The sequence below is a fragment of the Pithys albifrons genome, chromosome 29 (assembly GCF_047495875.1).
Source record: "Pithys albifrons albifrons isolate INPA30051 chromosome 29, PitAlb_v1, whole genome shotgun sequence".
In the NCBI taxonomy this organism is placed as follows: domain Eukaryota; kingdom Metazoa; phylum Chordata; class Aves; order Passeriformes; family Thamnophilidae; genus Pithys; species Pithys albifrons.
In genome coordinates this window covers 5,272,112-5,295,279 of record NC_092486.1, presented here as the reverse complement: position 1 = coordinate 5,295,279, position 23,168 = coordinate 5,272,112, and the positions used below count along the sequence as shown (strand labels likewise).

The 23,168-nt window shown below is 44.7% G+C and overlaps 1 protein-coding gene across 1 annotated transcript in view; it reads left to right on the top strand.

Moving 5' to 3' along the window:
- Window positions 1-22,427, top strand: part of KAT6A (lysine acetyltransferase 6A) — a 31,441-nt gene extending 9,014 nt beyond the window's left edge. Inside the window, exons 4-18 of the mRNA XM_071578979.1 lie at window positions 2,147-2,255; window positions 2,784-2,899; window positions 3,131-3,212; window positions 4,061-4,196; window positions 5,027-5,340; window positions 6,479-6,597; window positions 7,296-7,411; window positions 8,214-8,355; window positions 8,799-8,960; window positions 9,798-9,891; window positions 11,042-11,273; window positions 11,968-12,178; window positions 12,960-13,655; window positions 14,369-14,684; window positions 17,356-22,427. Coding sequence (XP_071435080.1) covers window positions 2,147-2,255; window positions 2,784-2,899; window positions 3,131-3,212; window positions 4,061-4,196; window positions 5,027-5,340; window positions 6,479-6,597; window positions 7,296-7,411; window positions 8,214-8,355; window positions 8,799-8,960; window positions 9,798-9,891; window positions 11,042-11,273; window positions 11,968-12,178; window positions 12,960-13,655; window positions 14,369-14,684; window positions 17,356-19,946 — 5,436 coding nt within the window. The 3' untranslated portion in view covers window positions 19,947-22,427. The remainder of the gene's footprint in view (window positions 1-2,146; window positions 2,256-2,783; window positions 2,900-3,130; window positions 3,213-4,060; window positions 4,197-5,026; window positions 5,341-6,478; window positions 6,598-7,295; window positions 7,412-8,213; window positions 8,356-8,798; window positions 8,961-9,797; window positions 9,892-11,041; window positions 11,274-11,967; window positions 12,179-12,959; window positions 13,656-14,368; window positions 14,685-17,355) is intronic.
- Window positions 22,428-23,168: the final 741 nt, after the last annotated feature.

Here is a 23,168-nt window from a genome sequence, read left to right as displayed (position 1 = left end):
TCTTTAAGTGTTCTCTTTATTTGGTGTATAAATCTGACTTATTTTTTCTGTCCTCACCAGTTTTTTTCTCACTAGATGAGCCCCTTTCCTTGGGGCAGCTACTGATGTGCCCTGGGCTGGTGATCACAGTGGGGTTGGATCAAGGGTTGGACTTGATGATCTCAGAGATCTTTTCCAACCCAATCCATTCTGTGATTCTGTGGATGTGGCACTGAGAATCCACCATGTCTTGATCCAACCCCATGTCTCAGAATCTACCACGTCTTGATCCAACCCCACTGTGATCACCAGCCCAGGGCACTCCGTGCCCTGGGCTGGTGATCACAGTGGGGTTGGATCAAGGATTGGATTTGCTGACCTCAGAGGTCTCTTCAACCCAACTGATTCTCTGAGCCCCTTTGTGCAATACCAGCCTGTGCTGTGAGATCCTGGCAGGCTGCAAGACTCTGCCAGCCCAGTTTGTTCTGGCTGCCTCCCTCGCTGAATCTGTGACATCACACACATGAGCAAAACAGCAGAAGGAGTTGAATGGCTGCCAAAAATTGGCAGGATCAAACTGAGCTGGCTGCTCCCAGTCTTGTTTTCACGGATCTCTCATTGTGTGCTTGTGTTCTGCACTTGCCAGGATGTTCTTTGCTGAGCAAACACTGAGATCTCTCCACACTTGGCGTGACAGCCTCACACAGAAGCTTTGCAGGAGTAGCCTGATCTCCACAGTCAAAATTATTCCAATTAATTGCTCTAAAATGTTTTGAATTCTAGTAGAACCTTCCCCCCAAACTATAGATTTTTTTTTGATGTGGCAATAAAGTGTTTGCCACTTGTCAGAGGTGGTAAACACAGGAAACGTTGAAGCTGTGAAGGACAGTCTTTGATCTGGTTCTCCAAATCTAGACAGTGTTTACATGAAGGACTGGGGATGAGCAGGACTGTCTAGAACAGATAAGACAGACTCTCTCTTAGGCTGTTGACCATCCCTAAAATTCTCTTTGTTGAAGTAAATTGCTCATGAACATCCTGCAGAGGATACGTGAAGTATTTTACTTGTCCCCCTGGGTCTTGCAGCTTCCCTTTCACAACTGATGCAGCATAACCAATGTCAGAAGAGGCCAAACTGGGTTTGGGGAATTTCTTTTTTTTCAGTGAAGTGAAATAGAGTTTCTGAAAGTGTGAGAAGTGTGTGGACTGGGAAAGTAATTTTGAGGCTTATCCTTAGAGAAACATTGAATAAAAATATGTTTATAAAAGACACTTTTATATAACTGGTATGGCAAACCAGATACCATGCCCTGGCAAACTGCCTCATTAATATACTAGACCTTAAACCATGTCAGATTATATAAAGTGGTTTAACTCCTGGGTTCTGATTTCCAACAGTCCTGGCAATTTCTTCCAGAGGATTGTACACAGACAAAAATCCTCAAGGGTTTGAGACAGATAAAAAGAAACAGCAGGTCAAAGTGCATGGTGTCCTCCTGGGAATTAAACATTGTACTCTTTAGATCAAAAAGCCAGCACAGCAGTCCCAGCAGCAGCTCTGATGTGATAATGCAGCTGCTCTCTTGGATTGGTGTTGGTGTGGTGCATTTTTGGGGTGTGAGAGACCTGCTCTGGTGGGAGGTGTCCCTGCCCCTGGCACGGGGGTGGGACTGGGTGAGCCTTAAGGTCCCTTCCAGCCCCACCATCCTGTGATTCTCTGGTGCAACTTTCATGTCATGTTGGCTCTTAACTATGAGTTAAAAATCAGTAAATTCTTTGAGTAAGAAAGTTAAGATTTAGCCACACATGAAGGGAAGTTGATGCTCTTGAATGTTCAGTCCCATTAAATTTAACTATTAATAAATGCTGCTTTTTGCCTTCTGTCTGAAGGACCATTACAGTGTAGTTGAGATTCTCTGTGAAACTTTAGCATAATGTCTGACTGAAATGAACATAGACAGAGGATGGTGTTAAGAGCTGTACAGTTGTACTTTGGAGTAGAACTTCTGTTCAGTTAGTGCTGCATTGACTGTGAGAACCAGGTAAATCTGTGAGACACAATGTACATCACAGCAGTTCAGGTGATACATGAATGTTTGTGACACTTTGTGAGTTATGGTTTCTTCCCTTGACACACTCAGTGCTTTCCTGGTCTCTTCCCTCACAGCCCGTGGCCGAGCCCATCCCAATCTGCAGCTTCTGCCTTGGCACAAAAGAGCAGAATCGGGAGAAGAAACCTGAAGAGCTCATCTCTTGTGCTGACTGTGGCAACAGTGGTAGGTGACATTTCCAGGGATGCTGGTACCAATCCCTTCCCTTGGGACAAAGGGCTTGTCTAGTGCCCTCTTCTGTCCCATCCACATGGGGAGGATCCATCTGGTGAGGCAGTTGCCACTCAAGGCAGAGAAGTCTCGTGGGTCCTGCTGACCCAGACGTGTGAGGAATATGCTGCTGTGGCATAAAATACAGATAGTTCAGCTGGATCTCATGCTCTCAGAGGAGAGGCAGTTGAGTCACCCTAGCACAAATGGCTCCTGGAAGTTTCTTTAAAAATGTGGCAATGAGACCAGTTTCTCAGTTCAGTTATGAAGAATTATCTTTGTGTGTGGACCTGCCTCTTGCTCTCCAGGGCGTTGCGTTTGTGTTATGGGAATGTAAGAGTAGAAACACCTAAAAACAGGAGTGTCTGGACAACCAAAATTCTGCCTGGGAGTACACAGCTGATAGAGCAGTGTCTCTGTGAGCTGTCTGTGGCCATCAGCAGCAGTGGAATGGTTTCAGTGTCCTTTGCTCCTTTGCTGCAGGTCATCCGTCCTGTCTGAAGTTCTCCCCCGAGCTGACGGTGCGAGTGAAGGCCCTGCGGTGGCAGTGCATTGAGTGCAAGACGTGCAGCTCCTGTCGAGACCAGGGCAAGAATGCTGTGAGTGCAGTGGGGATCAGTCCTCTGCCTGTTCTGTTACACTGCAAATAAAACCATTCCACAGGCAAATACTTGCAGCCTTTATTTCAGCCTGTAGTCCTTCTGAGACCCGTGACATACCTTGATGTGTCTGTAGTGCAAACTCTGTGCCTGTTCTCTGAGGTGGTGGCAGATTAGTGGAGGACTTAGTGCTGATGCACATCTCAGGGAGATTAACTTTGTCTCCAACAGGACAACATGCTGTTCTGTGACTCCTGTGACCGTGGCTTTCACATGGAATGCTGCGACCCTCCTCTCACCAGGATGCCAAAAGGTGAGGACTTTGCCATGATAATTTAAGAATAATTTGAGATGGTGGTGGAAGAGACCAGTGGGCAGATGGTGCTTCCAGTTACTTAGTCCTCTTCTAGCTACTTCAGCTACATTTGGCTTGTTTTTTATGGAATTGCTTTTCAGGTGTTAGAAACCAGAGGAGGGTCAGAGTTTCACACCTAGATCTTCCACTGTCTCCTCCATCCTGTACTTTCCTGTCTGTACAGAGTTTTGGAAAAAATCTTTGAGGTTTGAAGGAATAGAAGTGATCCCTGCAGATTAAAATTATCAACTACCATTTAATAATTAGCCTTGTGCAGAGGAAAGAGATGGACTTGTAAGGTTTTGAAGTCATCCATTTGGACAGCACAGTATCCCAGACAAATGAATTTTCCTTTCAGTCAGAAAGCAGATTATCTATGGAAGATTCTTCCTTGGTGGTTAGAAGATAATTTTCCCACAGAAGATTATATAGAAGATATTATATATGTCTTCCATCTAGATAATATATATCTATATAGTATATAGATATTATATGCTGCCATAGAAGAAGTATAGTCATAAGCACATAATGGGATAATTAACCATTAAATTATGTTTTTCTGATGATGTGCTGCCAGTCAAAGAGAGTTTCTTCATGTTTGGAACTATTTGGGGGTCAGGGAGTGTTAATGAGACTTGAGTTTTCGATTGTTGAAACATACACATCATTTTTCTTCCACATAAATGTAACAATCAGAGCCTTTGGTGTTTCCTGCCCTTCCCCTCAGCATGCCTGTGCCCTGTAATTGTGCTGTGTGTCCTACATGGATGTCTCTGCACTCAGTGATGAGGGTTTGTGTCTGCCAGGTATGTGGATATGTCAGATATGTCGGCCCCGGAAGAAAGGCCGGAAGCTGCTGCAGAAGAAGGCGGCCCAGATCAAGAGGCGCTACGCCAACCCCATAGGACGTCCCAAAAACAGGTTAAAGAATCAAAACACCACGTAAGTCCCTACAGGGAAGAGTGAGGTGGGGGATTCCATGGGACAGTGGGTGTTCCTGGAGTGTCTGGGTTTCTTGTACAATTAGGAGCTGTTCATTGTTCTTTTAGTACTGATTTTCTGAAAAGGGCTCTGAAGGACTCCTAGGGCAGTCCCTCTGAGAAGTGTTGAATACTCAGTTATCTCACAGAATCATTTAGATTGAAAAACACCCCTGAGGTCATTGAGTCCAACTTTAACCCAGCACCACTGTGTTCACCACTGACCATATCCCCAAGCCACACCACACACCTTTTGAGTATTTCCTTCTCAAAAGAGTTTTAGAATTTCCAGCCTGAAAGGTGGCAGCTGTTTGCAGAACACTGTTTTCACTAAGATATGACCATCAGTGGTGTAGGTTGTTGGGTAATGTTCATGTCCTGCATGTGTTGACTTTCTGTGGAGTTCTTACAACAGTTTCCCATCAGTACAAAAACTCTGACTGTGTAAATGACTCTGTAAACTCTGACAAGTGTAAATGTTTAATGACTGCATAAATTGAAGCCTTCTGTGCAGGGTTACTGATTGTAAAATTTGATATTGTATTAAATTTAGTGAAAGTTTACTGTTCATACTCAAATTCATTGCACATAATGTTCAACGTGGAGAAAAATAGTACAGGGCTTTTATGGGGATGTTTAAATCCTGACTCCTCTGGGGTGCACAGGGTCTCTACTCCTGTAGTTTTAAATCCTTCAGTTCATGTTGACTTTCTGTGGCTGGTAATAAGTGAGAGAAGGTGCCAGTCCCCCTCAGCAGATCTCCTGACCATCTTTGTCCTCCTCCTCCCGCAGATCCAAAGGCCCTTTCAGCAAAGTCCGTGCTGGCCCCGGGCGGGGTCGGAAGCGCAAGATGTCTCTGTCCAGCCAGGCAGCAGCAGCAGGAGGAGCATTCCTGGAGCAGACAGACGTCCTGGACTTCTGCAGAGATGGCAGCAACACCCTGAAGTTTAACAAGAAAACCAAAGGGCTCATAGATGGCCTTACTAAATTCTTCACTCCCTCCCCTGATGGACGAAAAGCTCGAGGGGAAGTGGTAGATTATTCTCAGCAGTACAGGATAAGGAAAAAGGGTACCAGGAAATCCAGCACTTCAGAATGGCCCACAGGTAAAGATTTTTCACCCTGCCAATGTAAGTATCCTGTACACCAAGCAAGTGTTAAAGGCAGTGAGCAGAATTGTTAAAGGCTGCAGACCATGAGCTGAAAGTTAACACAAGTGCAGTTATCTTTGGAGCATTGAGGGAGAAGAGCAGTTGGAAAAAGGAAGTGATGCTACAGACCTTTGGCTTTTTATATATTGATGGCAAGGTCTGATGAGGGACTAAATGATTACAGTGAGGTAAAATGCCCTGGGAAACATGGTGAGCACTGTCACATTTGAAAGAAGTAACGTGGGGAGTGGCTAATGAAAGTAAAAGCAGCAATGTAGAAGTATGAAATGGGAAATAGATAACTAAAACCAGTCTGGCAGACCATGAGTTTCTGATCTGTGGTATAAGCTTGTGAATGTTTTAGTTTTCTCAGCTGCAGAGGAGCCTGTTTGTGCAGTTTGACATCTTTTTGCTGGAAAGCTTCCCTTCCCTTCCTTTGGATGAGCTTCTGCTTTCTTAGTTTTCTAACTTAAGACAATCCCTATGGCTGGACCTTCATTTAATTTCTGTATTCAGATCTTTACAGATAGTTTTGTAGCTTGGGTTGTTCCTAAGCAAGCAGTCAAAAACATCCCACAATAAAATAACAGGTTTCACTTCAGAGTAGGTTTGTGCATTGATCTGGCTGGTGCTGGAAGAACAGCAACATTCCTTAATGCTTTGGGGGTGAGGTGAAGTGTCCAGTGGGTTTTGGTGGAGTTTTGGTTGGTTGGTTTTGCGCTTTTTTTTTTTTTGTGGAATTTAAGTGTCCTGATTTTGGTTGCACCAGATATGGCATTTAAATGGTTGTGATCTTTGTGAGAAACAGGCTCAGTGATAAGCCATTTATCCAAAATTATCTGACTGTTACCAATGCCTTCATGTGAGGAGCCAGGTGGTGAGTTTTGGACCTGGTTAGATATGTGATAGTATTTCTTACATGGTCCCAAATCCAGAACCTGTTCTTCCTTTGTGGTCCCAAATCTGAATAGAAAATCTCTTCAAAGAAACCTGGCACAGTGTCTGAATACAGCCAGATGTTGTTTGTCAGTGCACTAAAAGCAAGTCCTCTTTTGTAAATGTAGGTGAAGACAATTTGCTCTCTTCCTTACAGACAATCAGGATGGCTGGGATGGGAAACAAGAGAATGAGGACCGTTTTTTTGGGAGCCAGGATGTCTTAAATGAAAAAGACATGGAGTTGTTCAGAGATATTCAGGAACAAGCACTGCAGGTAAAGTCACATTTAGAGATTTTGGGATAAAATCTTCATAAGTTAAGAAAGCATTTGTTTTCTTTGAAAGCAGAGTGTTTAATTTCTCTATTTTTAGTTGCCATAATAGATACAGTTACTATCAGAGAGACAGAAAGGAAATAAAGCCTGTATAAATCATTAAAAAATAGTCTGTTTTCTATTTTTTCTTTAATAAATGTGAGGGTTTTCTTTAATTTTTCTTCACTTGTGATGATAAGCAGCTGGCTGCACCCTGAGTACTGGTTTGGCAGCCACTGCATTCACAGCAGTACATCTGCTCTCAAAACTGGGAAGACACTGATATTAAATACTTGCATATTTAGTTCTCAACCTCAGGAGCAGTTTGTGTTTCTGTTCTTGGTTATTGAAGTAATACAAAGGGACTGAAAAGGATTGTATTGAACTTCACTGTGTACTAATTTGCATTCAAAGCTGTGACATGCAGCTCTGTGGCAGGGAGTGGAGGGTGTGGTGTGGCAGTGCTTGTAATCCTTTTGTGAATCACGTGGTCCCTTGAAGTGTGGCTGGCACTGGGTTGAGTGTCAGAAAGCAACATCTGCACTCCCCAGTTCTCTCTGAGTTCCAGTAGGATGGACTGTGTAGATTAGAATGTCTAATTCAGCTTAGAAGTCTTTCACTTGGAATTCATGGCAACCTGTGCTTTTTCCCTTGCACAGAAGGTGGGGGTGACGGGCCCCCCCGACCCGCAGGTTCGCTGCCCCTCGGTCATTGAGTTTGGCAAGTACGAGATCCAGACCTGGTACTCGTCCCCGTACCCCCAGGAGTACTCCAGGTGAGCCCCTCCTTCCTGCCCAGGGCTTGGGGCACAGAAACCCCCCAGGGTTGGTGTCTGAAGGATTGTCCTGCTCTGCTGCACCTCCAGTTGTGCTCGTGTTCTGTTGCTGAAGAGCTTTGCAAACTGTCCAAACTGCAAACTCCTCAAACTTCAGCTTTATTCAGAAAGGGGAATGACTTCTAAGGGCTATGGCTGGAGAAAATTAAGTGAAACTATTCTACCATTTCATAAGAACATGAAGTCTGTCTTGAGGAATTATTCTAGTTTTGCTGAAGATATTGGAGGTACTGCAAACAGCATTCCTGCCCAATCCAGGGTATGGAAATGGAGTTAAATCACAGCAGTATCAGGACACTTGCACTCCAGTTGTTTATGTCAGTGTAGTGTGTAAAATTGTTTTAAAGCAGAGGGGTGGATGGTGGTGTGACCCATTGCTCAAGGGTGTGTACATGGAGCTGTCAGTGATGAGCTGTTTATCTCATCCATCACTATGCACAGCTGGGTGGAGTTACTGTTTTTTTATAGGATTTTCATTGCTACATCTATTTCTTCTGGCATAACTTAATACTGAAAATGTAATTATGCAGGACATTAGGACATTTTTAATATCCATTTGTTACAGAATAAGCAAGTGCCATGATTTTAACTCTGGTGAGGTGGTTTTGCCCATCACTGGCACATACACAGGGTCAGTATATACTGGGTTTGTTTTCACCAAGTTCTCAGTCTGCAGGAATGAGGAAATTTGTGCAAAACTCTGTATCTTCAGTCTCTGACCTTTCTTTGTCTTTGCTTACAGGCTACCTAAGTTGTACCTTTGTGAATTCTGTCTAAAGTACATGAAAAGCAGAACTATTCTCCAACAGCATATGAAAAAATGTGGCTGGTTTCACCCTCCAGCCAATGAAATTTACAGAAAAAACAATATTTCAGTCTTTGAGGTAAGTTAGAAAACTAAGTCAGTCACTTTAGTCTATAAAATAGTATCTTTAGCACCTAATTGGTAAGTTTTTCATAGCCTTAAAGATCTTCATTCTTGGAATATTCAGTTGCCAAGGGAGAAGCACTATGAGCAAGCAGGCAGTGGGAGCTGACCTTGTGTGTGGATTATTCATCCATAAAACACAGGAAAAGAGTCACTTTGTAAAAGGTGTTTTTTCATTTTAGGAAAATTAATTTTAAATTGTCTTCTAAGCTAATGAATGTAACAGTGACTTGGTCACAGCCTTTCTTCTGTGGAAGTTTCAAGTCCTTTGAGACACCACCTGTGGCAGAGAAGTCTCCCTCTCGTGTTGAGGCCTTTCAAATGTACAGGGACACTCAGGTGAAGCTTTACCTTGTCTGACAGAAATGCAGTGACAGAGCTTTTCCTCCTGTCTGTCAGGTTGATGGCAATGTCAGCACAATCTACTGCCAGAATCTGTGCTTGTTAGCCAAGCTCTTCTTGGACCACAAGACTCTGTATTACGATGTGGAGCCATTTCTTTTCTATGTGCTGACACAGAATGATGTCAAGGGCTGTCACCTTGTTGGCTACTTTTCCAAGGTAAGTATTTGAGTACAAACTGTTTGCTGTGGTGAGAAATTGTTGCAGTTTAAGCTCTTGATTTTTTTATAATAAATTGTATAATACAGGTGTAGACATCTTTATGTTACATTCAGAGACCACCAATTAATAAAACCAAGTTTCCTCATGATGTTGAATATTATATATTTGCTAAGGAACTTGTGCTGCAGCTCGTGGTTAAAATACAACTCTTCAAATACTTCCTGCTCTTGGTGGAGATGGGGAGTACTGTTTGTGAGATAAACAGAATTACCAGCTAGTTCTACCTCACCTTTCATTCTGTAAATATGTTGTTTTCCAGCAATTTTGCACCTCATTTGAAAAATTTATTTTTTTTGAGGGAACAGGGCCAAGATTTCAGATGGACCTTTTCTCACGATTTTATCTTTAATTATTTTATTTGTTTTTAAATAGTTTTATTTGAAGCTTTTCAGTATTCAGAACAGCAGATTTGACATTGGATTTTAGCATGATATGGTTGTTAAGAGTTTAAAGATTTGCTGGAATACTGCAAACCTTTGCAGTGAATTTAGCTGCCTTCAGATTTATTCTTTGAATTTATCTGCTCTTCTTTACTGTGTTGTATCTAAGCAGAAGGTTATGTTAAGTTTCATTCCTTTGCTTTTCTGAACTGAAATGATGGTCATTGTTTTTAATATTGTCTCTTCAAAGTCTTTCCTTGGCTCCTGTACATTGTTGTTCCTAACAAGCTTTGACTGTGGTTTCCTATCTCACTTTTTGCTGTAGAATTACTTGAACAACTTGTGCTGTTTCTCCCTGGTGTGCTGCTTTAACATGCTGTGCTGTTTCCCCCAGGAGAAGCACTGCCAGCAGAAGTACAACGTGTCCTGTATCATGATTCTTCCACAGTACCAGCGAAAGGGCTACGGCCGGTTCCTCATCGACTTCAGTAAGGAGCTTTTGCTTCACTTCATTAGGCTCTGGCTCTTCATATTTTAAACATGTTTTCCATCTGAAGTTCACAGTTTACTCTTGTTGTTGGAAGACTTCAATTCTAGAGACAAACTGATCATTTTCCCCTGAATTCTCATGTTTTCTGTGTAAGCAGCTTAGGGTGGAAACTGTGTCTGTGTCAGTACAGTGATCTTGGCAGAAGTTTATCTGACTCATGTAGCTCCTCACAGAGAAAGCCAACCATAGGACTGCATGGTCTGTGGAAATCCCCAGCAGCTTCATTAAGTGAATGAGTGTCTTAAGCAAAAGTGTCTTATGTTTTAATGTAGCTTTCAGAGCAACAAACTCACATATACTGAGGCTCTGAATGTTCCAGCAATTCCCAGATTTGTATATGTATCTCAGCAAGTTCATGTTGCTTATTCTGCTGAGGGCAATCTAATACAGCCCTCCCTGTGGACATGCTGAGTTTGGAGTTAATGTCCAGAGGAAAACTCTGCTGGTGTAATTATATTAGAATGATTCTGCTGGTAAATATCTTTGTGTAGGTAAGTTGTTCTCCTGAAAATATTGAACCCAAGGATGCATCCTGAGAAATAAACAGATGTGGGTTATGTTAGAGCAGCAGTGTCATCTGGTTCCCTCTGCCCCCACTTGTCACACTGCAGACAACAATTCCTTGGGTTTACTGAACCTGTGCAGTTGTATCACAGTCTTGAGTTACTCTCTGCAGACAGAGCTTGGTCCTCTCCAGTAGGGCCCTGAAGTTTGACAGTAGAGAGTTTTGCAGAAAACTGTTTTTCATGTTAGTTTTCTTTGGCTAAAATGCATCTTTGTGATTTCCAAATTGCAGTTGCAGTTGTGCTTCAGGGTTGGTGCAGTTTCTGGGTAGGCACCTGCTGCTGTCTGGTGGCATTGCCTCCTACCAGTGTCTGAGGGCAGCAGAGCTCAGAAATCTCACACCTGGTCAGTGAATTACAGGAGTTTAAACTAAAAACTGCCCAGACAATTCAGAGTATCCTTCAGAGTTACCATCTGTATCTTGTAGGCAGCATTCAGCTACTTTCTGTGGAAATGCCTTTGCAGAAGTTGGGGTGGAAACAGAAGCTTCTTTTGTGAAACTGTTTTTCATGTGTGTCTTTCAGGCTATTTGCTCTCAAAGCGCGAGGGCCAGGCAGGATCCCCAGAGAAGCCCCTGTCAGACCTGGGGCGCCTCTCATACATGGCTTATTGGAAAAGTGTAATATTGGAGTGCCTTTATCACCAACGTGACAAGCAATTAAGCATCAAGAAGTTGAGTAAGCTGACTGGAATCTGCCCCCAGGACATCACTTCCACTCTGCATCACCTGCGAATGCTCGACTTCCGTAGCGATCAGTGAGTACAGGAGGCCTGTTGGAATTCCCAGTGCCTTCAGATGTGTTTTGGTGGCATTGATGGTGTTTGGGGATGAGTCACATCCAGTCAGCTTGATTTCATTTAAGTCAGGTGAAGTACTGGGAATTACTCTGGTTTCAGACCATGGCAGTTTGGTGAGTGGGGTTGTATTCTGTTGCATTTTGTGTTAAACTTGGAACTTACTTGGAAAACTTGAAGTTACTTGAGAATAGTTTTATTTCCTCATTTCACAGTATAATTTAACCAGTGATACTGCACCCAGACCTTGTATAAAATTCACTAATGACAGTGGGACTAAAGCTTTCTTGAGCTGTTCTTTTATTGCTGTTCAATATCTTTCTCCTTATATTGCCCATTCCACAAATGACATACCCCTTGTCCATTTAACACATAACAAAAGGGATACCCTGCAGCCCAGTGTTGCCCATTGATGGATAGTGGCTTCACCATAGCAAGAAGTGGAAAGAATTCAGCATTTCCTCAGTTGTAAGATGCTTTCTCTGTAGTCTGATGGTACTGGAAATGAGTTCATTTTACTGAGCTTTCTGTCCTCTCTGAAGTTACTCAGGGCAGCACTGATTGAGAGCACACAGATTTTTGTGTAATAAGTCTGTTTCACATGACACCATGCACAGTGTGTTGCCTGTCATTGATCAGTGTCATTGCTGTTCAGGTTTGTGATCATTCGCCGCGAGAAGCTGATCCAGGAGCACATGGCCAAGCTGAGAACCAACGTCCGCCCCATCGATGTGGACGCAGAGTGTCTGCGTTGGACACCCGTCATAGTTTCCAACTCAGTTGTCTCTGAAGATGAAGAGGAGGAAACAGAGGATGGGGAAAATGAAGAGCAACAACAGCAGAAAGAAAAGGATCCAGAGAGCAGTGTAAGAGTGAATCTGGTACTTCTGTGTGGCACGTGGTTTACACCTGGGGCTTTTGCAGGCAGAGCTCACAGGATTCCAAGTGCAAAGTTTGCATTGAATCACAGTTGTAAAAAGCAACGCAGTCATGACTATTTTGTATATCTTTATGGCCTCAGTTGGAAGATATGTATAGAGAAAGCATCGAGGCACAGTCTGGAGAACAGTCCTTGAAGGGGTTGCACTTTCTCATCAGGTGATAAGCACTGACTGCAATACCAAGAGGCAGATTATCTGCTGTTACTGTATTTACTTTAAGCTAATTGTGCATTTTAATGGAAAAATAGCATCAAGTTTGTCTCACTTTTTTCTTGAAAATGGCACAAATACTGTGTTTGAGCATAGCAAGGTGATGGTTAGAGTTCCAGCATGCCACTGAGTGGCTGCTGCTGACTGCAGTCACTTAATTGGGAGGCTTATTGAGGTACATCATCACCAGTGAGGAAGGGAGTAGCAGGTGGCACCACTTGAATCTCATAAAGGTCAATTATTTTTTTTAATCTCGGATTCTTAAAAGTCACTGTTGTTGAACTTTTCTGACTTTTTGCTGGAAAGCTTTTGTGGAATCAAATTCAGGATAGACGTGCATGCTGAAATAGGAAGTGTTACATGAATGGCACTTAATGCCATGATCTAGTAATCAAAGTAGAGATTGGATTAAGGGTTGGACTTGTTGATCTCAGAGGTCTCTTCCAACCCAACTGATTGTATAATTTTATGATCTATTTGTTTTCATTTAAATCAGATGGTAAAATCTGTGTCGTGGGAGAAGAAAGAACAAGAGCCTTACTCACCTACAGAGAGCGAAAAAAAGCCAGACATTGTTGCTCCAGCCAACTCTGCCCGAGCAGACAAGCACATTTTCCCCCTGGACAGTCTTCCTGCGAACAGCCAGCCCTCCCGGAGGGGCCGGTGGAGCCGCAAGAACAGCAAGAAGGTGCGGGAGCCGTTTGGGGAGCGGGAGCCGGCGCTGCCCGAGGCGGACACGGCCCCGGTGCCCGGCGCGCGCTGCGGGGAGTGCGAGGAGAAGGCGGCGGCGCCGCGGGGCCGCTGCAGCGACTGCCAGGAGAAGGCGGCAGCCCTGCAGGGCAGGTGTGGGGAGTGCGAGGAGAAGGCTCCAGCCCTGAGGGGCCGCTATGCCGAAGAGGAGGAGAAGTCTGCAGTTCCCCAGGGACAGTATGGCAAGGGGGACAAGTCTGCCGTCCCCCGGCGGCGGCACAGCGAGGGCATGGAGAGGTGGAGGGGGCAGCTGAAGAAGAGCACAGAGGCCCTCAAGTGCAGGTTCCCAGAGGACTGTGACAGGCTGCCTCGCCGCTACAGCGAGAGCGACAGGGCCCTGCTGAGGTGCTTCAGTGAGAGCAGCGAGGAGGAAGAGGATGAGCCTGTGAGTCCTCGGTCGAGCTCTCCACCCGTTCTCACCAAGCCAACGTTAAAACGGAAGGTGTGTGCCTTGTTTCTTGTTGCCTCTGACTGTGTCATGCAGTTGGTTTTGTCAGGAGGTTGGGGCTTTCTGGAGGATGGGGCAGCTCATGAGGTCTGTGTTAAGTGGGCAGGTACATGCTCAGTGTTCCAGAACTCTCTCTGGAGAGCACCTCCTGCTGACGTTTTCTAGTGGTGCCTTTTGTTTACTCAGAGGTAAGAGGTTTTTTTTTTTTTCAATTCTAGCTTGTATCTTGTGCTTTGAATTCTCTTGCTATCTTGGTTATTAAAGTTTTACTCAGTTATGCAAAATAGAAACAGATGTGGGCCTACTTGTGCAAGAACTTGCAAAACACAAATGCTCTACAAAGAACTGAAATCACAGCATAAGGTCTTTGAAATTATTTACCATTGAGATGGAGGTGTGAGTTATATTAACATGAATTAGCAAATCTTCTCTTTGTGGGATGCTGCACTAAAAAGTTCTCTTCTATATCATCTTTGCAGCTTATTCTAAACTTTTCACATCTGTGTTGTAGTGTCTGAACTTCCAACTCTCACGGCTGGGCTGTATCTTCAGCTGTTTAAATTCTCACTGATGGCAGGTGCTCCTCTAGGCAATCCTGGTTTCCAGAAATGAGCTCCGTGGTCCTCCTTGGACTGTTGAACTCTGCTCTTCCTTTTTTTCTTGCATTGATCAGTGTTTCGTTTGTCCTTTCCCACCTTCCCCCCCAGAAGCCGATCCTGCACCGGAAGAGGCGCGTCCGCAAGCGCAAGCACCACAACAGCAGCGTCGTCACCGAGACCATCTCGGAGACCACCGAGGTGCTGGACGAGCCCTTCGAGGACTCGGACTCAGAACGGCCAATGCCCCGCCTGGAGCCCACGTTTGAGATCGAGGAGGAGGAGGAGGAGGAAGAGGACGAGGAGGAGGAGAGTGAACTTCTGTCCAGTGGCTACTTTCGGCACTTAGGCCCTCCAGACACGCTCAGGCACAGACCCTGTGCCAAGAGGAAGTCCAAAGATGAGGAGGAGTCTGATGACAATAATGGTGCGTTTGGGGATGAGCTGGGGAGGGTTTGGTGCAGGTTGTGTCAGGTGATAACAGAGCAAGCTGTGCTGGCCTTGTGCTGTGACTCCTGGCCAAAGTGTAGGTCAGGCATAAATTACCAGGTCAAACTCCAGCATTCCCAAGTTTAATGAAAATGTGGTGCTTGCATTTAACTATCTCATTAGCACTGACCTGATCACAGGCTCTCCCTTGGATTCAGCTTTCCTAATGGGATTTGTGTCTGTGATTGGGGAGGAAGCCATGCAGCAGGGTCACTTACAGAAATGAAATGAGAATGAACTGGAGAGCCCTCAATTTTCCATAACAAAGGGAAATATTAAATTGTCTCTTCTGAGATCATCTTCTTCATCACAGTGCATGTTCAGCCTCCCAGCTTCTCACATCTCCTTAAAGTTCTCTGAACCTTCAGCTCATAAAAGAAAACTATTTGGTTGTGACTGGTTGCTGAGAGACCACTGACAGTTCAGAACCAGCATCTGTCACTCAGATGCTCCATTAACAATCTTCATTATGCAGTTTTCTTGCTGGGCTGCACAGCCAAATACAAATGAACAACTGTGTGAAAAACAAGTGTGGTGCCATTATCCCACAATAAAAAATTGTTACCAGAACAAACTCAGTAATTTATGGCTTTCCACTAGGCTGTGGTTGGCAGAGGAGAATTTTTCTTTAAAACTACTTAAATACTAAAAGCATCAATGTGATGATAGCAATGTTTACTATATTTAGCATCAGTTGCCCTTAAATCCTTACAATGGCAATAACTATATCAATTTAGTGCAAGCATGTGCTGATAGAGCATTGTTTGCTTAGTGGGAATATATGCACAGTCAGCTTATACTATTGGTTTTTTAATTCTGTTGTGATCAGATTGCTCATTAAATACCTTCTTGGCTGCTTTTGCCTTTAATGCAGGTGCCTTTGCATACACTTATTAAAATTGTAATGATCTCAGGGAAAATGCAGTGTCCTGTCAGTGACCTAAACATGTTCATCATAAATAGATGGCTTTTTTGATAAAAAATTAGGCTGGGTGAGGGAGCAGCACTGCCTTAGGACAACTCAAAAATAGAATATTGCAGTCATTAACACATGGTTCAGATTTAAACTATTTCAGTCATAACTATGGGGTAGGAATGTTTGTAGGAAACTTAGATTTTTTTGGAGGTTTTCCCATCACTACAGAAACCTGCTTGTGAATTACTTTTCTTTTTTCCTTTTTTTTTATCTTTCTGACTAAGGTCAGATTTTTCCCCTAAGAACTTAACCTGTAGCTGGGGCAATGCACTGAGAGTGTTTTATGGTTTCCCTGAAATGCAACACTGCAGTTTCTTCAGTGGGTGTCTGATGAGGACTGGGGTTGGTCCTGGTTGCTGGTGGGGCACCAGTGAGAGTGGAGAGAGCAGGGTGGGGATTTGAGGCCAGTTTTTAGGAAGGGTCAGGCATTGCAGAAGACAGAAGGTGTTCTGTGGTGGAGAAAACAGAGCTTGTTTCTCCATATTCTCCCAATTTTGTGCAACTTGAGTGGTGTTTGTTGTGTGTGGGAGGATGAAGCTCAGGAAAAGGCTGTGAATGTGGTAAATTTAATCCCCTCTAGTAGAAATGAAATGTGAAAGACAGGGAAGAGAAAGAGTGATTTTTATTTTAAGAGGTGGATTTTATTTTTAAGGGTGTAAGTGTTCATGCTTTAATAAATACTATGAAAATAATGTTTTCTTCTTCCTGCCTAACAATCTGCTGATTGTGGCAGATTCTTTCTTTCCTTGATTGGTATTCCAAATAATTATTTTTTGGATTACTTAAGGAATTACTGAATTTTGAATTTATTATTCGTTTTCAATGCATTTCTAATACCCAGAATTCTTTCAGAATGCTTAGAATTGGTGTATTTGGAGTAAATGCCTCCCTGAGCAAAGGGCAGGACTAACTCAGCTTTATGCAGTTGCATAAAGTGTCACTGACTGTCCTAATTGACAGGCCCAAACCAAAATCGAGTCAGGGAATGCCTTACACTACTCAGTAAGTTCTCAGTAAACACTCACATTCCTTTCTGGCTGTGTAAGCTCTGAACCTATTTGAGTGTTTAGAAAGTCACTGAAATGCAAAAGTCATTTCATCCAACAAAAGATGAGAGAGAAATTCAGCTTCCTGTTAGTGATTTCTTCAGTCAAAAAATTACTAGTCAAATTCAGGCATCTGTGTATTTATATTGGCATTAAAAAACATAAGGCTGTGAAAAAAAGTGAAAATATTTCCTTTCTTAAGCAGATGCACAGAATACAGAGCTAAAGAGAAACACACTTTTATTGCAACTTCATGTGTTCCCCTGTGCTGCAGCACTTCAATTTGGGAACAGATTTTATAAATAAAATTAGTTTTTTCAGGACTTTATTGTACAGCCTAGAGCTTAATTTGAATTGTGTATTAAAGGCTCAAAGCTTTGAACTTGCAAAGTCTTGAAAGCCTTGGTGTTCTTTGAAAATAGTGTGCAGGTGATGAGCAGCCCTTGATCCTTCTTGCTGCTCTTCCCAATAAATTTCCAGGCTAGTACTGAAGTTGATAAACACGTTGGGGGTGCTTGGGAAGGCCCCCCTGAGTGCTCAGGTCAAACCAAAGTGTTTGAACAGTGTCTTTCCATTTGTGTTCTCAGGTAACCCCCCTCTGCAACCGCTGTCCATGCTGAGGAAATGTGAAGCAAAGGATTCCTCCCTCGAGCCAGACAGTTCCACGCCCATGAAAAAGAAGAAGGGATGGCCCAAAGGGAAAAGCAGAAAGCCAGTCCACTGGAAGAAGAGACCTGGTCGAAAACCAGGTTTTAAACTGACCCAGGAGGAGGTGCCACCACCAGTTCAGGAGGAGGGAGCTGATGAACCAGGAAATAATTCAAAATCAGGACGTAAGCCCAAGGTTTCAGATAAAGAGGAGTGTGTTGAGCAGAAAGAAGACCTGCCTCTCCTTGAGGAAAGGAAAGAGGAAGATGTGAATAATATGGAAGCAGAAGAGGTAGGAGAGGGAGAAGAGGAGGACACAGCCAGCAGTGAAGTAAGAGCAGTTTCTCCTGTGGACAGCAACAGCAGCCCAGTGCCAGAAGCAAAAGAGCCTGAGATAGAAGAGGAAGTAGAGGAGAAGCCACGGGTTTTGGAAGAGCAGAGGCAATCAGAGGAAGAGCAGCAAGAGGCAGATGAACCTGAGCACGATCATGAGGAAGAAGAGGAAGTTGCAGTAGTGACAAATGAAAATGAAGATCATGATGCTGATGATGAAGATGATGGTCATCTGGAGTCAGTGAAGAAGAAAGAATTGGAGGAACAGCCTGTTAGAGAAGGGGTCAAGGAAGAGCCTCAGGGGCAAGAATGTTTTTTAGAAACAAGCATACCAAGCAGTAGAGAAGATACAAAAGAAAAAGACGAAGCAGAGGCAGATTCTGAGGAAGAGCAGGCTTCCAATGAGACATCTGTGGGCTCAGAGCATGTCCCTGGGTCTGAAGATGACCACGAGGAAGAACAAAGTAATAAAGAAGGGTTAATTGAATTAAAGGAAGAGGAAGAGATTCCTCATAGTGAGCTAGATCTTGAAACTGTCCAAGCAGTCCAGTCCTTAACACAGGAGGAAAGCAATGAGCATGATGTAGCTTACCAGGACTGTGAAGAAACTCTTGCAGCTTGTCAGACTTTGCAGAGTTACACCCAGACTGAGGAGGACCCTCAGATATCCATGGTTGAAGATTGCCAGGCCTCAGAACACAACAGCCCCATCTCCTCTGTGCAGTCCCACCCCAGCCAGTCCGTGCGTTCCGTGAGCAGCCCCAACGTGCCCGCCCTGGAGAGCAGCTACACCCAGATCAGCCCCGAGCAAGGATCCCTGTCCGCACCCTCTATGCAGAACATGGAGACCAGCCCCATGATGGATGTGCCTTCAGTATCGGACCACTCCCAGCAGGTGGTGGATAGTGGCTTCAGTGACCTTGGCAGCATTGAGAGCACTACAGAGAACTATGAAAACCCCAGCAGCTACGACTCCACCATGGGAGGCAGCATTTGTGGAAATAACTCTTCCCAGAGCAGCTGTTCCTACGGAGGACTGTCTTCTTCCAGCAGCCTCACTCAGAACAGTTGTGTTGTCACTCAGCAAATGGCAAACATTGGCAGCAGTTGCAGCATGATGCAGCAGAACACTGTCCAGCCTGCAGCAAACTGCAACATCAAGTCACCTCAGAGCTGTGTGGTGGAAAGGCCCCCCAGCAACCAGCAACCAGCAGCGCAGCCCCAGCAGCAGCAGGCGCAGCCCCAGCAGCCCCAGCCGCCCCCTCCGCCCCAGCAGCAGCCCCCGCTGTCCCAGTGCAGCATGAACAACAGCTTCACCCCCGCGCCCATGATCATGGAGATCCCCGAGTCAGGCACCGCCGGCAACATCAGCATCTACGAGAGGATTCCGGGGGATTTCGGTGCCGGGAGCTACTCGCAGCCCTCAGCCACGTTCAGTTTAGCCAAGCTGCAGCAGCTGACCAACACCATTATGGACCCCCATGCCATGCCTTATAGCCATTCTCCTGCCGTGACCTCCTATGCAACCAGCGTGTCCCTGTCCAACTCGGGGCTGGCGCAGCTGGCCCCGTCCCACCCCCTGGCCGGCGCCCCCCAAGCACAAGCCACCATGACCCCCCCTCCCAACCTGGCGTCCACCACCATGAACCTCACGTCGCCTCTGCTGCAGTGCAACATGTCGGCCACCAACATCGGCCTCCCGCACGCGCAGCGCCTGCAGGGCCAGATGCCCGTCAAGGGGCACATCTCCATCCGCTCCAAGTCGGCGCCGCTGCCCTCGGCGCCGGCGCACCAGCAGCAGCTGTACGGCCGCGGCGCGCCCGCCGTGGCCATGCAGGCGGCCCCGCGCGCCCTGGCCGTGCAGCGCGGCATGAACATGGGCGTCAACCTGATGCCGACCGCGCCCTACAACGTCAACTCCATGAACATGAACACCCTCAACGCCATGAACAGCTACAGGATGACGCAGCCCATGATGAACAGCAGTTACCATAGCAACCCTGCCTACATGAACCAGACAGCACAGTATCCTATGCAGATGCAGATGGGAATGATGGGCAGCCAGGCCTACACCCAGCAGCCTATGCAGCCAAACCCCCACGGGAACATGATGTACACTGGCCCCTCCCATCACAGCTACATGAACGCGGCCGGGGTGCCCAAGCAGTCTCTCAATGGACCATACATGAGAAGATGAGCAAGATGAACTTGCATCCTAAAAACTGAAATATATATAAATAAAGGAACCTTTTATACTGACGAACCAGAGAAAATGGACCTTTTTCCAGTTAAAATATTGCTGTAGATTTAGAGGGATTTTCTTTGGTTTATTTTATTTTTTAGGAAGCCTGGTCTTTATTTTTTGATTTTTTTTTTGTTTGTTTATTTGTTTGTTTTTGTTTTCTTCACAATCCTCAAACATTTTACAGCTAAAATCATTTACAGATGTTTTTTAGAGGGGAAAACATGCACAAAATCTTTTCATAATTTAAAAAGAGCCTTACTTTGCTGACAAAGTGGACAGACTATGTGTAACAGTGAAATCATCTTCCTAAATTTTTTTGAAATGTATGTCCTTCTCCCTCCCCTGTGCCCCTCTGTATGCAGTTTCTAGTGCTGCAACCATGTAAAATGTTTGACATCTCAAAGAATAACAACCCTTCCCTCTAAACCCCACTTAGCATTTCCTACTTCTAGCAGGAGGCACTTATTGGGAGACTTGGAAGGGGACACAGAGGATAAATGAAGATCTTTATTTCTGCAAATCAGGAAAAACTTTTAATCTTTAATTTTCCCTGACTCCCTCACCCTCAGTAAAATTTGGAGTTAGGTGTAAACAATAAACTCTTCACATCAGTGTTTTTGTAGATGACTTAATTGAAATTGTATGTTTCATGCTGGAAATATAATGTACCTTTGAAGTGATCCCTCTCACCAGGCAGACGTGCACACCTGTGCATGCAGGCACACACTGCTGGCACAGCTGCTGGGAGCAGCTCCCAGAGAGCTCCTGGGTGTCCCTGCTCTGTGAGGAGGACAGGACAGGACAGGACAGGGTGGGGGACGCTCTGCTGGCACAGGGACATGGGCGCAGGCTCTGGTGGGCACTTGCCAGTCAGCCACAGCTCTGGCATCCCAAACTGCTCCAGGATGTGCTTGGGAATGCTGAGGGTCTTGGTTCTGAGCCTTGGGGTCAGGCTGAGCTCAGGAGCAGCTGTTCCCAGTTAATCTCTTGGCTTGGGAAGTGCTGGAACACGAAGGGTGTGTTTGGTGATGGGCTGGAACCCCACGGGCTCCTCGTCCCTCCGCCATTCCTGGTCTGGGGTAGGAAGTTGCTGAATGTGCCACTCTCTGGGGAGGTCAGTGATGCTCTCCCTGATTCTCCTGCTGTGTTTGATACCCATTTTATAGGAATAGCCCCACGTTTGAGCTGGTGTGGGAAAAGAAGGGAATGGGCCTGTTGTACAGCAGTGAAACCGTCCCAGCTCCGCAGCAGGATTAGGCAGCAGAGTTTGCTGTTTATTGCTGCATAATCCAATTTACATTCTCTTTGGCTACACTGCTGGCATGTCACCCAGTACTAAAAGGGACACCCTTTAATGTAAAGTTCTTTTTTTATTGTATATGAAGTAGGAATACAGACACATTAATAAGACTAATTTCTTTTGTTTTTAAACCAAAAGAGTCTAAAAAAAAGTTGGGGTTTTTTCAGATGCACTAAAATAGACTTTTCCTCCAGTAACTGCTAACCATAAGAGGCAGAACTCAAAGGACTTCCACTTTTTATTTCTGTTTAATTTTGAGCATGTACAAGGCTGTGTAGGACCCCGTTCCTCTGTATATACTCTCCCAGTTCCAAATAACCCGTGTAGAAAGCGCACTGTGCTGCCCTCTCTTCCTCATCTCCAGCTGTGTCGCTGCTTCCTGGGCTGGGTCTGAGACAGGAGGAGAAGCTGTTGAAAGGAGGGCCGTGAATTTAGTTTGTTTGCTGTTCTGTTTGGTTTGGTTTTGTATGGGTTTTTTTATCAATTGGGCAGCTCCCTTTTCCACAAGCCTTTGTGACTGTAGAACTATTGTAGAAAAAAAAGTTCTTTTCTATATATAAAAAGAAATTATCCAACGCAGTAATATTGGTACCTACCATTTTTTCACTTCTGTTTAAAAAAAAATATGTATTTTTAGCAAGATAACTTGGGTAATCTTCTAAAAGAAATTAAAAAAAAAATCTCACTGTTAGTGACTTTGATGCCTTTTAAAAATAAGAGCTTTTTCATTTCATTCCATCTTTAAAATTTTTTATCTTTGTTGTAGAATATTAAAAACTATTTTAAGAAAGATAAAATTCTCTTTAAAGAGATCTCTAGAGTGTGTGAATAGGAGCTCCAGATGCCTCTAAAAGCCGCATGTACAAATGAAGCTGAGTCTATTCCTGTCTGTTTATATTTGCTTTTCCTGTTTTGTAACCTCTTTGTACTTTGTTCATGGTGACTTGTAAGCTAAAGGGGAAGGGGGTGCCTGGATGCCTTTGTAATTCTCCATGTCATACGCTCCTGGCTGGATGGTCTCCCTTCCTCTCCTTGTATGTAATATCACTTTTTTTTCCCCTTTCTAGCAAGTACTTTCAAAAGAACTCTGTACATTTTAACATAAAAAATAAATTATGTTGAGCCATTTTGGATGTCAGTTGTGCGTGTGGATTTTTTTCTTCCGCTTCAGGGGTGGATGCTCTCCCTGCTCCTTGGGCCTGGGGCTGCTGTTCCCTCTTGGCCTTTTCCCCTGGAGGAGGAGGAGGTGGTGCTTCATCTCAGGAGCCAGAACTGGGGTGGCAGAGTTGCTGTTGTGCCCAGCGGGGTTTGTGCTGCAGCTCAGGGCACAGGGGGTGGCTGCAGTGCCAGCCTGAGCGTTCCCAGCTCTGACAACGCTAGATGGAAGCACAGCCCAGCCCTGGGTGAGCCCTGCCAAAGTTTCCTGGGATAAACAAGAGCTGGGAGCCAATCCCGGGCTGTGGGAACCACCCAGTGGCCACAGGAACCTTCCAAGAAGGGCTTTGCTGCAGATGGACTGTCACAGGGGCGTCCTCAAGAAAGCAAAGGGTTATAAAAATATTTGATCAAGGGGGCTGTGCTGCTCACTGTTGATTAAAAAACAACAACAACAAAACAAAAAGCTCAGCCCCTGCAGTGTGGGCTGATGTGATGATAAATCATATCCTTAGAGAATGATTAAATAGGGGAAAGGGGTTTTTTTGTTTCAGTTTTTTTTGTTTGTTTTTTTTTTGTTTCTTTTTTTATTTGGGTTTTTGTTTATTTGTTTTTGTTTGGGGGTTTTTTTGGGTGTTTTTGAGAGAGAATTTCCAAGCCAAAAACTCTTTGGTTGTCTTGAAGTGCAAGAACCTTTGGTACCTGGGAGTGTGGTGTGA